This window comes from Panthera uncia, assembly GCF_023721935.1.
Source record: "Panthera uncia isolate 11264 chromosome B2 unlocalized genomic scaffold, Puncia_PCG_1.0 HiC_scaffold_25, whole genome shotgun sequence".
Taxonomy (NCBI): domain Eukaryota; kingdom Metazoa; phylum Chordata; class Mammalia; order Carnivora; family Felidae; genus Panthera; species Panthera uncia.
Window position 1 is genome coordinate 23,648,998 of NW_026057581.1, and position 15,428 is coordinate 23,664,425.

At 44.4% G+C, this 15,428-nt stretch overlaps 1 protein-coding gene across 5 annotated transcripts in view; it reads left to right on the forward strand.

The window, feature by feature from the left end:
- The window catches only part of SLC22A23 (solute carrier family 22 member 23), a 181,943-nt gene that overhangs the window by 43,588 nt on the left and 122,927 nt on the right, over nt 1-15,428 (forward strand). For 3 of the 5 annotated variants that reach the window (XM_049655095.1, XM_049655098.1, XM_049655096.1), the window contains one exon: nt 3,485-3,639. In XM_049655095.1, the coding sequence (XP_049511052.1) occupies nt 3,485-3,639 (155 nt within the window). Of the gene's footprint in view, nt 1-3,484; nt 3,640-8,204; nt 8,776-15,428 lie in introns of those variants that run through there. The other 2 variants (XM_049655099.1, XM_049655097.1) reach the window with 2 other exon arrangements.

Below are 15,428 nucleotides of genomic sequence, written 5' to 3' on the forward strand. Positions count from 1 at the left end.
ATAATGAAATTCAGGAATACACTTTTTTTTTTTTTAAAGTCATCTCTAGACCCAATGTGGGACTTGAACTTACAACCCTGAGATCAAGAGTCAAATGCTTTACTGGCTGAGCCAGCCAGACACCCCAGTACACCTTTTTCTTTAAAAAGGTATCATTTTCCACACAAATCTTGTTTGGGGATATACATTATATACTGTCCTGTAATGTGTTAGTTGAGACGTTTGAAAGGGAGTAGCCCAGTCACTGTTCTTGCTAGATGAGCTCCCTTCCTTCCGTGGTTGGTTCTGTTGCTGGATATTGAGCACGCTTCCCTCCACGAGCCCTCTACATGGTCTCCAGCTGGCACTGGGCCCTGGGTCCTGGGCCCTGGCCTCTCTAGACTGCACCAGAGGACCCCTTGCCCTCTAGCTCTTGGCTGAACCTGGCCATGGGGAGAGAGTACCAGCTAGAGGTCTGAAGGAGAGATGATAGTGAGGCAGGATGTTTTTGTCCCCAGCTGGGTCTCTGCAGGGCTATCAGAGGCTAGCTGCCTCCCATTAGGAGCCCCTCCACATGGCACCTCTCTCTCTGGGTTCCCAGACCATCTTCCCCTTTATCCCCCTTCTGCTAGCAGACCCAAATTTCTCTTACAGCCTGCCCAGCCTTTTGCAAATAATCCCTTTATTAAAATCTCCTCAACTCACTCATTTTGAGTGGGGCATCTGTTCCCTATTGAGAGCCTGTATTACTTCTCAATGGCTGCTGTGACGAATTACCACGCACTTGGTAGCTTCAGTTAATGAACTCACAGGTCTGCAGTTCATGGAAGGCTAAATTCTAGGTGCCAACAGAGTTGCATTTCTTTCTGGAGGCCCCAGGAAGTAATCCTTTCCTGTGCTTTTTCCAGCTTCCAGAAACTGCCCACATTTCTTGGCTTGTGGCCCCTTTTCTAGCCTCAAAGCCAGCAATGGCAATCAGGTCCTGTTCACGCTGATATCTCTCTGGCTCCCTACAGCCAGAAGAGGGTCTCCATGTACTTAGACTGGATCCACCTGAACGAATCACCACCTCGTCTCAGGGTCTTTAATCGTATTTGCATCTGTAGAGCACTTTTGCCATGAAAGGTAGCATATTCACATGTTCTGAGGAGTAGGACGTGGACATCCTTGAGGGCCACTCTTCTGCCCCCCCCTTAGGTGCCCCCTCTGCATTACAGACTTAGGAGTGTAGTTTTGTCAGACATCTCTGAGCAGGATCCTGCTCTGGATGGAGCCAGTTCACACTAAAACTCCAGCGATTGTAACAGTTGTTGAACGCTTACAGAATCACATATCCCCACCTGACAGTAGCCCCCTTAGGTCGGCATTAACTGGTCCCTCCTAAAGAAAACTCAAGGCCCGTTTGAACAAGCTTAGTCTTTCCCAAGATCACATAGTTTCTAAGCGGTGAGCCTGGATTCAAGACCAGGGTGTCTGCTTTCAAAGACCATGTTTGCCCCAGAGTTCCTAAAAATAATTTTTACTTCATGATTTTAGCAACCATTTGGGATGGAGAGATTTAGAATAGTTTCTACAAGTTAAAAAAAAAAAAATCAGGGTCTTTTCTAAAGTATTGGAACAGGGCAAACCATGTTTGGTGGGCAGCTGGGATGTAGATGTGTAGGAAGGAATCATACAAGCTAAACATTTAACCGTTTGGTCTGTGCTACACATTGTGCCTTGTATCTGCCATCTCTTAATGATCTCGATGCTGTGAAGTCAGACTGTTATCCCCACTTTACAAACAAGGGGAGTAAAGGGAAATAAAAATGGGGAAGGTAGATCTCATCTTTGTTTTCCTTCATTTCAGGAGACCAACTAAGCCATATTCTAAATTTATTTCTTTAAATGAATTGGGTTTGGATAAAACTACGTATAGAGTCTTACGCAACAAGGGCTTAATGACCCCAGCACCAGTCAAAGGGACGTAATGGCTAAAAACTCTTGACAAGATAGTTGACTTACATTGGCATTGAGTTCATGGCCTTGGCTTCATTTCATTAAACTAGTGTGACTAATGGGGATGGTTAGAAGCCTAAGAAATTATGGATGAAATTGTTTCCTCGAGTTCCCTCCCCCAAATTTTCTTGAAATTACATCCATTTCTTTCATCGACAAGGATATGCATTACAGAGTATTGTTTTTTTCTTAATAGCTTTATTGAGAGGTAATTTATATACCATAAAACTCACTCAGTTTAAGTGTATAACTCAATGAATATTAGTATCTTTACAGAGTTATACAACCATCACCACATTCTAAGTGTCAAACATTTCCAGCACCTTAAAAGGAAATCTTGCATTCACTTTCAGTCATTTCCCTATTCTCATCCTGAGCCCTAGGCTGTGAATCTACTTTCTGTTTTTATTGGTCATAAGACTGTCACAAGGATGTCTAGGCGAGCTTAAGCCATTCAGCAACTCTTTAGGTGTTTGGGGTGCCAGGCGTAGATTTTTTTTCCCCTTGGCAGATAGTCCACTATCCAGTTTTTCTGTGAGCTAGACTGTGAGCTAGTTCAAGCCGATTATATTTATGTTAATTTGTGTGATGGAGAGTTTGGTTTTGTTTTTTGGTTTTTTTCCTAATGAGTGGATGAAGGAAAAGATGGAAAGGTAGCACTGGAAGAATGGAGAACTAGTGACTTCCCTTTCCCTGGGACCACCCCTACTGTCCTGCCAGCCCCACCTAGAAGCACATTGCCGCCTAGCGGTCACCGATCTTGCAGGAGCCCACTCTGTAGCCCGCCAACCTAGTGTTTGTGCTGCCCTTTTCAGAAACACAGTGGGCTGGGTTCTTTCTACCACCACCACCGCCCACCCCCGCACTCCCCCCACCCCTGCCACCCTCCCCCCACCCCCGCCTTGCTGCCTAGTAGGCTTCACTTTCAGGTCCACACTCCTTATTTAAAGTTCAGCCTGTCCTAGTTTAGCTTGTGATCCCTTAAAAAAAACAAGCCAGCAGCCATCAGGGCCCTGATTCTGATAGGCCGCATGTACCTGAGGTCAGGTAGGACAACTTAACATCCCAGAAAAAGGAAATGAAGCCACTCAGCTCAGTGTCCATGTTGACTTTGGAGCCAAATCCAAAGGTCAGCGATTTCTCAGCACATTTTATGCTGGGTGTGTCGAGGTTTGTGTTTGGGGAGTTACTATTGATTTTGTTACTCTTGCCTTGAGTCATCCTCCTACATACTTAGAAACAGACTTGCCAACAGGAATGGAGTCCCTGTCTCAATTCTGTTCAGTAACTGTTTGACCTCTGTCCCCTTATGTACAAAACAAGGGTTTGGGCTGAATGTCTCCTGAGCGACCCCTAGATCTACGAAGTTGGTGTAGACACTACAAAGCCTTTTACTGTAGTGAGTACAGATCAACATCTGTAGAGCACCGGCTGGACACAGGGTTTCAGCATCTAGCATTCATCCTGTTTAATGATGATTCCTAATTTTTTCCCTCTCCATATGCAGGGTTGGCCGGCGGCCTGTGCTGCTTTTTTCCATCATCTTCATTCTGATCTTCGGACTAACTGTGGCACTGTCAGTGAATGTGACAATGTTCAGCACACTCAGGTTCTTTGAAGGATTCTGCCTGGCTGGGATAATTCTTACCTTGTATGCATTACGTAAGTAAGAGCCTTCACAACTGTCTTGAAAAAATTAGTAAAAGTAATTGCTGCTGCCTGTGAGGTTATGGGCAGGGCGCCCTGCGTGCTGGTGGTTTGGGATGACAGTCTTTTGGAAGCACAAACTTTAGTGGCCTCAACTGTTCTGGAAAAGTTTTCTCAGGCAATGTCATCCAACACTCCGTTCTGATTTCCAGCTTGAGCTCAGGGCTCATGAGAGGACGTGGAGGGTCACACAATTGCTTGGAGGAGTGGGGGTCAGCCCGCTCCTGATATGGAGGGGCTTTTGCTTTCCTCCAGAACCTTCTGTGTTGACATTCTGTGTACTTCCAAATCCAGTGCATAATTGGGCATTCCTGAACTTAGTTCTGGAACAGCACACTGAGTCCCACTGTTGGTTGGTCTAGGCTCAGCATTCTGATTGGCTCTTTGAGAGTGTTTCTTACTTTTTTTCTCAAGGGTTATATGGAGTCCAAATTTTCCACATTCTGTCGTGTCCAGATGTGGCCTTGTGTAATCTGGACTTGAACCCTCAGCATTGGTATTTGAAGAGCAAATGGTAGCATTTGTTAGTATTTGCTCTTTTTAGGGTGAAGAAAAATGTCCTGCACTGACCTATCATGCTCGTTGGCTGTATTAATTCCCTTGTCAGATGTGGTTATATGTCACCTCTTTGTAGTTGAGATACAGCTGCAAACTCACAGGGAGGAGGAAGGTTTTAGGCATTGATGTTTTACTTATTTCCTGGTTTTATACTTTCTAATTACCTTGTGGAAAGATCTGTTAGGGACGATGTAAAATGAGTTATAACGTATTTTGCCTGTTTCTTTCCTTTTGACAACATGGGTAGGAATCACATCAAGTGGCAATGCCCTATAGTTTTGATTTTCTTAGATTTGTATATTAGACTCAGTAGCACTTTTGGGTAACCTGAATTTTTGCTCCCTATTGTAGAGAATAGAAATAGAATCACTTTATAACATAGTCTTACAGTCACAAAGGAGGAATGAGCATAGAAAAGGTGACAGATGTATTCTTCCAGATCCACAGCAGGCAGGTTCTGTCTTCCTCTTCCAACACTCAACTGAATTTTACTTTCTTAGAAATCACCATTGCCAGTTTTTATTTGCATTTATTTTGGAACCCTTGCTTCTGGCAGGGAGGGTTTCTTTAGGAATATGTGCATTCAAGGTCAGTGGGTCTGGGTGATGGCTGTTTGGAGGTTTTGTTTCTTTGAGCAAACAACATGGGCATCAGGCTTGAACATTTGCGGACAAAATGCCAGTGCCAGTGTTTGGCCCTATCCACCCTGTGGTCTGTGGAGAGGAGGAGGTTCCTTGCTCTGTTTTCTGGAGGAGAGCCCCTGGCCCTGCTCTCAGATGCTCGCCTGCCCCACACATGTGCAGGCGTGATGGGTTTTCCCCTTTAGGCAGCCGTCCTTGCCAAGCTCCAGGTTCTCTCAGGAGGACATCAGCCCGGTGCATCCTCACGCATGCCGTGAGAGGCAGAATAGAATGGCTCTGCTCAGGAGCATTTCCTCCATCTCACCATCCCGGTACTTCTCAGACTCAGAGAGGGAGTGTTAATGGAAAACTCAGAAAACAAAGATGGCATACCAATGTACCTTGAATGCCAATCGCTAGTGGATGGCTGAGGCTGCCAGAGAACTCAGAGAAGCCTTCGGAGGACACTAGGCGAAACCACCTGGAGCCATTGGCCATGTCTGCCCATGATAAGCGAGGAGGGTGGGGAGGCACTTGCCATCTGTACGACTCTCCCTGAATGAAGCCAAAGCAGGAGACCAATTCTCCTGACCTGCATTGTTTCAGCCTCACGTGGAATGGTTTCACTGACGTGTGTGGTGACATCATGCCATCCGCCCTGCAAAACCTGTTGTTGTGTTTACTGTGGAAAATGAAGCGAAGGATGTGTTTTCATGAGATTACACAGTGAGCGCTTTAAAGTAGAAAGTTCTCTGCCACTACAGAACCATGCTTGGGTGTGCTTGTCCCAGGAAACTGCTGTGCACAGAATCATATAACCTGGTCATCTTCAGACTTTTTTCTGTAAAGGGCCAGATAGTAAATACTTCAGATTTTGCAGGTCTCTGTTGCAGCCACTGGACTCTGCCACTGTATCTTGAAAACAACCATAAATAATATGTAAATGAGTAGGTGTGGCTGTGTGCCAACAAAAATTCACTTACTGAAACAGAAAGTGGGCCAGGTTTGACCAATGAGCCATAATATTTCAGCCACTGATATGTGTGAGTCTCTCTCTGTCCACTGGCTTCTAGGGAGCTCTAAAAAGCTTAGACTGTAATCTAGCATGTGCGTGATGGGCCTGTCAGGCTGAGCTTTAAACTCTGGCCTCTTTCCTAATTCCTTCTGAACTTTCCTGCCTTCATTTGTCTTTTGCCCCATTTTCCTATTTCCGTAATGCAAGTGTTAACTTTATTGCATGTGTTTGTGTTAGGAGCCTTACATTTTTTTGGGAAATTAAGCCAGGCATGAATAAATAATTATTTTCTTAAATCGGGATTCCACGTCAAACACTGTGACAAATATCATTGCAACGAACATTTTCAAGTATCAACCTAGCAGTCCTCTGAGTTAATACCGTATCTGATAGAGCAAAGTTAAAGCAAAAGGATGTCAGCGAGTAGTGGGAGTTCATTGACTACTATCTAGACAATGTAAATTAGGGGGAGGTTGAGTCATGGCAGGAGAGCTAAGACTGGCAAGGGGAATCGAAAGTGGAAATGAAGTTGTAATGGGCAGACCAGATGGGGTAGGATATGGGATGTGCTGGGCTGAGATAGCCCATCTCTCTGGCAGTTTGGGGCAAAGACAGAGGCTGGTGATAAAACGTTGAGAGGCAAGCTCCCCAGTCAGTCGGGCAAGCTGAGTCTACGTGCCTGCTAGTGTTTATACCCAGGTAGTATATGTGCTTAGTTAATGCTTGGGAATTTGTTTTGCATAAAGGAAAGGTCACAGGGTTGAAATATTTATTGACTCTGAAGAAAAGTTTTTAAATTTGGGACATTGATTATTTGGAAAATATATTCTTAATGGTCCCAACGTTTTCTCCCTGCTTCAGCCGTGAGTTTTTTTATCTCACTTAATGCATCTGCTGGAAAGGCCTGTACTGTGTCAGAAGAGAACTGGATATTGTCCTTTTTTAGCCTTGCAGGTGCTTGGCGATGTAAGGAGGGGAAGTACTGATTTGTGCACATTTTGTTTCTTGTGTAGCTTGCCGTGAGCGTGGACTCTCAGTTTTGAGAAATGCTGCTGACTCGTGAAAGTTTTCGGCTTTATGTGCAAGGCAGCCTGAGGTTTTTTGTTTTTTGTTTTTTGCTTTGTTTTTTGTGGTTTTTTTTTTCTGCTTTGGAATTTTTCTAAGGTACATTCCAGTTAAATACGCCATCCTTTAAACTTTTGTTTCTTTCAAGTCATCAAAGGGAGATGTGGTTGTGTAATTAGGACATAAAATAGAGATTATTGGCAACTTCCCCAGGAGTTTTTACATGGAAGCAGAGTGCTTGGCACCAGAGTGAACCAGTGAAGGTAGATGGGTTTGTGTGTCCCTGTCTTCCTGGGAGGCCATCATGAGACACTGAAATAATTAAATATACTTGGGCTCAATTGGGGGCTTAATTGTATCCCTTTGCCTCTGGACTGAAAAAAAAAATAAGGGAGAAAATCTTGACTCTGCTAAGCAAGGGGTAGGGAACCACAGACTGAGAAAGGAAGCAATGGATTACATTTCCTTATTTATGAATGAAGTCTTCTCAAAGACTAAAGAAATAGTCACTTTTCAGTACAGGCTGTCATGATGCCTTGTGGTATGAATTCTTTCTCCAGCTGGGTTTCATAACATCACAGAAGGGTACTGCAATATCATTTCAAATGTATCTTTCTTCAAAAGAAGCCCATACGAGATTATCGCTTTTTAAGTTAATTTGATGTTGATGTAATAAGTCTTATGGGAGACAATTTTTTTAAATATAAATACTTTTTCTAGTCTCTCTCTTCATTTGATCTCTGTCTTCCCCCTCCCCATCACTGCCAACCTCCCCTGCCCCCAATTTGAAATAATGAACACTACTTTTTGCTGGCAGAGACCATATTTTAGTTAATATGGGCAAATGAATGTCACCTCCTTTGTTTTGTTTTTGGACCTAACAACAGTGAACACTTTTCTTGAAAATTGCTCTCAAAGCTTCATGTTCTCAGTAGAACAACCCTCCCTAGACCCAATCAGCCTCAATAACTGGGTGATTTTTACACATAATCAGGCAGTAACCAGAAGTGTCACAGGTGACTAAGGTACTGAGTATTTTGCAAAATTAGAAGCCAGGTCTAATTGGTAGATAGACTCAGAAAAGACTTGAGTTTGCTCAAGGTGTGATGTTCTCTGTCTCACATGGCACGGATGGTTTTAACTTCACACTGAAGTGGTCAACTAATTCCTAATGTGCTGGTGTTGGGTGACTTCCTCACAATTGCATATATTTCTGTAACATGCTGTCTTTCTTAACTATTATTCCTTGGAACATATTTCAGTCAGATGGGTTGTTAACACCAAAGTCATACTGTACATTAACAAAAGAAGAAGAAGAAGAAGAAGAAGAAGAAGAAGAAGAAGAAGAAGAATTGACTGAGCCAAAACTCTTCAGGTAGTGAGTTGCTGAACTGTGGAATAAATAGAAAGAACGGTGATTGCCACTGTCCAGTACAAATGACCTCCCCTGGCTTGTGGTTCTCTTCTTCTGCAGAGCAAATATTGGCAGTGCATTCGGGCAAAGGGGAAGTTTCACGTGAATTTGTGGTTGTCCACCACAGCCTTCCTCTTTCCCCTCTCACCCCTCCCCATCTTCAGATTCTGGGCCCTCCCCAGAGCAGCAAGACAGAGCCAGAACCCCGATCTTCTGGTGGGACCAGCTCTACTGACAGGGCTTTTTTCCACCAAGGAAATGAATCAGAGTTTACCAAAAGCCTTTGACAAATGCTTTTTTTTTTTTTTTTTTTTTAAAGCCTGGGAAGAATTTTGGGTTTATCCAGATTCAGACTGGAGTAGCTGGGAAATCAGAACAGACTGGGGCTTCCCCACCAGTCTTTTTCTTCACTGGAAACTTTACTAAGCATGCAGGCAGACTGTGAAGAGTAAGGGAGTTAATCTATAAGCAAATACATATAAATATATATATATATATATATATATATATATATATATCCTCTCCCTTTCTACCTGCCTCTGTCACAGCTCTGAGGAACCATCGCTTCTTGGGGGTAACCAGGAAATATTGAGTCAGTACAGAAGCTCCTGGTCTGTGAGCTCTAGTCCCCAGGAGGGAGACAGTGTGGCAGCCAGTTAGGGCCATGCTTCTCACTGGCCCCACATGCTAGGGATGAGTTGTCCAACAGAGAACCAGAAAATGCCACTGAGGACTGATTTTTCTCACTTTAAATAAAAATTATTAAACATCTCTATCCCTACTTACATGTTAGCCCAAACTTGAATTTATATTGAGACTTTTCTCTGAAAAAAATACAATGTCTGTATGTCTGAAGAGCAGGTAAGGATTTATTGCCTCACTTGCACATTAGGATGGGATGAGGGGTAAGTGGAAGGGTACCCAGAGGAAGGGTAAGTGGCTGGGTGGTGTCATTGAGCCCCACACACCCAGTGTTCTTCTGTCCAGAAGTCAGGCCAAGACAGCGTGTATATATTATCTAAAAGTATAAGTAGGCTTCGAAGCACCTCTTTCTTTGGGTGTTTTAAATTTGCTGAAGATGGTCCTGTCTCAAAATCACGGGGATAAACAGCAGATATTTAGATATCCAGCATTTTGAAATCAGAGTATTGGATGCTGAAAGCTGTATGCATCCTTAAGGACGAGGTTTTTCCCACACTGGAATTTTAGTGGTGCTTCAGTTGAAACAAAACAGTTCACCACACTAACAGGGGAAGTAGAAAGATCTAGAAATCAGGAGATCTGAGCTGTGGTGTGAGCTCTGCCATGGACTGACTCTGTGTCAGTGACAAATTGCTTTATCTGTAAGCTTCTGTCTCCCCTGTCTATTAAGTCAGGGCACAGGCTTTCAAACTGTGTCCTGTGGAACTGTGCGATCCCTTCCTGGAACCATGTGTGGAGGAGATGGACAGAAAACAACAAAAAACAAACAAACAAAAACAATGGATTCTATATGACAACATTTAATATTGCTGTAAAAAAATAAACCAATAACAACAAAACCAAATGGAAAACCACAGGTCTCCACCGTTCCTTCTATGGCTCTTGAGTTCTAAGCTCAACTTCAGTGTTGGAGGGGCATGAAACCAGATGTGCTTGGACCTTGCATTGTGTTACTGTGTCTTGCCAGATAAACCCTCCTTTCGATAGTTTACCTTTTGGTCTTTGGTGACCCTCATGGAAACACAAGACTGCTTTCTTCTTCACTCACTTGCTTGGCAAACATGTGAGGGCTTACTAGGTGCCTGGGGAATGACTTGGGCACTTACCAGGCACTGTCAAGTGCTGAGCACACAAAGGCAGACGCACCTTCCTGCCGTCCAGGACCGTCAGAAGTTAATGAGTAAAGATGAGGGACAGGCCCTGGTTGAAGTGAGAGTGTCAGGAAGCGACCTCTGAATCATGAGGTCGGGGTCAGGGAGAATAGGTGCTTGTTATTTGCAGTGGGTGCTCAGAGGTCAAGGAGACTAGTAATTCTGGGGACTGTGGGTGATTTGGGACTGATTGGAACCCAGAGTCTGAATCACGAATGGCACAGCCTGGGAAGGAGGCTGGGACAGTGCACAAAGTCCCATCCTCCATGACCCTGGAACAGTGTCAGGCTACTGAAGGGTCTCAAGCAAGAAAGGCAAACCTTTATGTGCTTTGGGGGAATCACTTAGGCTGTGGCAGTGGAGAGCAGACTAAGGAAGAAGGTCATGCTAAAAGCTGGGAGCTGGTGCAGGATCCAGGTGCAGAAGAAGAGCCTGAAGAAAGCCATGGCCACAAGGAAAGAGACTTTAAGAAGGTGGAATCCACAGCCTAGCTGATTGAAGAACTGGGAGAATGGAGAGGGGGGACCAGGTGGCCAGCTTGGACAATTGGATGGATTTCCCCCCAAGTGATGAGACAAGGGATGCAGCCTAGGCATCCTGATTCCAAATCCTTTAGGATTTAGAAGCTACTGTCCACTCCTTTCCTCTGGCAGGTTTGGTAGGGGAAGATGACAGTTTCAGTCTCAGATAGGGTGACTCGATGGTGCCTTAGGGATATCTGAGGGGGTTGCTTAGCAGGTGATTGGCTATTTAGAAGTTCAGAAGTAAGGTCTGTGTGTCCTCAGCATAAAGGTAGCAGTTAAGGGTTATGGATAACTGAGATCACCCAGACTCTATGGAACATGAGGAATAAATGGGTGGAGGTAGAAGAACTAGTTGAGGGAGATGGGAAGGGATAGCCTGCATAGTCAGCAGAAAGTCTGAATAGGCTAATAAGCAGGGAGTCAGGGAAGGGGCCGAGTGTCAAATGATGCAAGACTGGGATTGAGAAATGTCCACTGGATGTAGCCATGATTGCCCAGTAGGTCAGAGTTAACTAGAGCAAAAGCTACCATAATTCAATTTAGTGATTAATGTAATCTAAATCATTTCAAACATAGGTTTTACTTCCTGTCCTCCCCAGAGCAGCACTGCCTTGTCCTTAATGTCAAGTATTTTGAGAAAGGAAATAACGGGTTTTTTTTTATTGTGATTAAATATATATAGCATAAAATGTACCGTTTCAACCACTAAGTGTACAATTCAGTGGCTTAATTATACCCCATATTGCTGTGCAAGGAAATACATTTTTAACAATGGCAAATGTTCATTATAATTGAGAGAAAAAATTGAACTGGAAGGCAAATCTGAAATGACTGTTTTTCCTTGAAGTCACCTGAAACAGTACATTTTCATGGCTCGAAATGGGGCATTTAGAACTACAGTTGAATTAGAGATGTGGTTTTCGGGGTATTATTATTAAGTTTATTTATTTTGAGAGAGACAGCATGAGTTGGGGAGGGGCAGAGAGGGAGAGAGAGAATCCCAAGCAGGCTCCACACTGTCAGTGCAGAGCCCAACACAGGGCTCAAACTCATGAACCATGAGATCATGACCTGAGCCGAAGTCAAGAGTCATACCCCTAATCAACTGAGCCACCTAGGTGCCCCTTTTATTCTCTATACTTTTATTTATCTTTTATTTTTTTAATGTTTATGTATTTTTGGGAGAGAGAGACAGACAGAATGTGAGTAGTGGAAGGGCAGAGAGAGAGGGAGACACAGAATCTGAAGCAGGCTCCAGGCTCTGAGCTGTCAGCATAGGACTCGAACTCATAAACTGCAAGATCATGACCTGAGCTGAAGTCAGACACTTAACTGACTGAGCCACTGTTTTAAATGGTAACTCAGAAAACTTGCTTGCGGTCCCTTCATGCAGCTATTGGCCTATTGTGGTCCTGTTGTCTGCCATGTTCTGCCATGATATTTCCAAACCCCCAAGCACGTACACTTTAAGGTCCAAGTGAGATTCTGGGGGTCTGCTTAGGATTAACTGATGTGTCCCCTGCACAAGCATCCTCCTTGTCTTTGGAAACTGAAGGTACTTGTGTCCCTTCCAACCTGTGCCTTTTGAAAATATATTTACTTTGTGTCATTTGCCCTCCTCCGTATCAGGAAGATGGCAACTCCTATTTTTGACATGATTTGTGTGAAAATGTCTGCTCCCAGGACAGGTGTGAGTGGGGTGTGAAGAGAAGTTTTACTTTGAAATGGCACAAGGTTCGTTTTCTGTTGTTCTTCCCAAATGACTCTTCAGGAGGAAAAGCTGTTCAGGAGCCACTTTCCACTTGCTGGTCCAAGAATCCAGAAGACTTGACCACTATGTGGGATGATGGACAGCACCTGGTTTTATTTGTTGGTTTTGCTGCCCCCTCTGGAGAAGTGTTCCCTCTGCAGGAACAAGGCCCCCCAACCCAGCATCCAGGCCTTTAGGGACCATGTGTCAGAGGCTGAGCTGGGACGTCCTGTTAGGCTCTCTCCTGGGTTGTGGGGACCCACTCGGTTCTTCTACCTGGAACCCACTAAACTCTATGGCAGGCAGGCCCTCCCTTCACCCCGTGTACCGCTCTTGCTGGCCGGGTCTCTGGATGTGGTGAGTCTCTGTGAAGTTGGACCCCCCGGGGCCTCTGGGCATCTTTAAGGCTGTGACTCTACCCTGATGGAAACCAATCTCAGGGAGTCTGAGGAGCCCAGCAGCATAACAGCTGGGCCAGATGCCCCAGAATGAGACCGCAGGGCCTCCCCGGGCAGCATTCTCAGGTGACCGAGTAGGACAGCTCAGAGACCCAGGTTTCGAGTTCCCCCTGAGCCTCCTGCATGCAACACAGAGCCTGGAAAACTATGGGTCTCCGATTGAGGGCTACTATTTTCCCCTCCTTCCTCCTTCTGTGGGGCCTTTGACGATTCTTGTAGAAAAGGGTACTTTGTGTCCAACTGGAGTTGGTTCTGACCGCACTTCTTTGAAAACTGAAAGGTGCCTGTGTCCCTTCCAACCTGTGCCTTTTGAAAGCATCAAGGCTTGATATCTGCTTTGTGCCAGTTCTGGGAAAGGGCTCAGAACTCTCTCCAAACCCCTGTCAGAGTGGGGGCAGGGGAGGAATTAGGGCCATTTAGTTCTAGCCCAGCCCCCAGTCACAGCAGTTTTACATAAGAAAGAGCTATTGCTAGTTCTGCTGTGACTTGGAATTTCTGTTTCTTCCCTGACATCTATGTAATTTGTCAAGCTGGCACGGCCCAGTCTATCTGGCCGTGGGCTCTAATTGCAGAGGCGACCAGGGGCTCCTGAGATGGAGTAGCGTGTAGGGATAAAAATGATTTACTATGTTGGGGTGTCTGGGTGTCACAGTTGGTTAAACATCCGACTCTTGATCTCGGCTCAGGCTCAGGTCATGATCTTGCGGTTTTGGAGTTCAAGCCCTGTGTCGGGGCTCTGCGCTGACAGTGCGGAGCCTGCTTAGGATTCTGTCTCTCCTTCTCTCTGACCCTCCCCTGCTTGTGATCTCTCTCTCAAAATAAATAAATAAACTTTAAAAACAAAAACAAAGGACCATGTTTGTAAATGTTATTAGCTTCTTTTGTGTGTGTGGATGGGAGGGCGTGTGACTGCCCTTCCTTACTGTGTAGGAGGTCATGCTGGGAGGCTGCCTGGCCCTTCATCCCCAGTCATTTGCTCACTCTTTAGCTGGTCTCAGTGCTTGAAGCATGATTTTGTCTGGTATCTCATTATATCACTCCCTTGCTTGGATGGGTGGATGGATGGATGGATGGATGGATGCATGGATGCATAGATGGATGGATGGATGGATGGATAAGTAGATAATGTCCCTTCTTTCCTTTTAGAAAGAGGCACAGGCAACTCTGATGTGCAAGGGTTTGACAGAATATCTAAGGGAAGCCTTGTGCTGTGACCTCCCTTTTCACACAGTCCAGCATGTGCATGGCATGTATGTAGCATGGTATTTCACAACTGAGTAGTATTTTGATGTTGAGGAGTAAAAAGGAGAAACTGAAGAGGTCATGATGATAGTTGTTTGGTAACAATAATAAGGTATTAATTGAGCATTTTCTAAGTTCAGATACTATGCTAAATTATTAATTTATACACACACACCCACATGCACACAACGTTTCAAATTTCATACTAACCTAGTAGATCCTAATAATGGGCATGTTTTAGAGATAAGGAAACTGAGACATCTAGTCCCTGTACCTGCCTGCCTACCTCACTAGTAGGGCCTTTAAGTAAGAGCTAATACTTATTGGGTTTTTGTAACGTACATTGCTGCTATGCTGAGTGTAATACAAATATTTAATTTAATCCACCCCATCATTCTATGGGCACTGTTATTTAACCCGTTTAACAAATGGAAACTTGACATGTGGGTGAGGGTAACTTGCCCAAGGTCCCTTACCAGAGGTAGAGAGCCAGAACTGAAAGCCAGGTCTGCATGGCTCCAGTGTTGTTTCAAACAGCCCTCTTTTTCTTTGTCTTAAAACATGTTGTTATAAGATTATTTAAATGTGTACAAATATCTTATAAGGAGTAGATTAGTTCTTATAATTTCTAAATAACTATAAGATCAAAATATTGACAACATCCAATTGGAAAACTGATACTATCCAAATTAATTGCGATACTTTAATGTGATAGATGATGGTCTTTTCTTGAAGGGGAATCCCCGCTCACCCCTGTTGGGTTAAATAGCAGAAAGGCAGAGCTTCAGGTGCAATTTCATATTTAATCTACTTTGGCATTTGGACTTGAAAAATTCCAGTGTTCATGATGCCTTTTCACTTATTTTGCTATCTAAACCATTGCGAACCATTCTAAGGCTTTGCCGTCGCGGAACACTCCAACCTCCTCCTGTCCCATCCCTGCTCATGAGTGCACCCGTGTCACTCATTCTAACAGGGTGCCTCCTGAGGGCTCTACCAACCCGTCTACTTCTCTTGAAGGTAAAGGTAGATTCATGGCATTATTCAAATACTGATTAAATTGGTGTTTAATCCACTTATGACTGGAATCGAGACTAGAAACCATCATTACCACCTGTTGCCTAGTACTCTTGTGCTTTGTGATGGGTACCCTCTTCCCGATGCCAGGCTCCACCGAGACCTGTGTGCCTATGCCATGGTACACATGTGGCCACTCCATTCTCCTGCTACTGTGTGTGGACTACT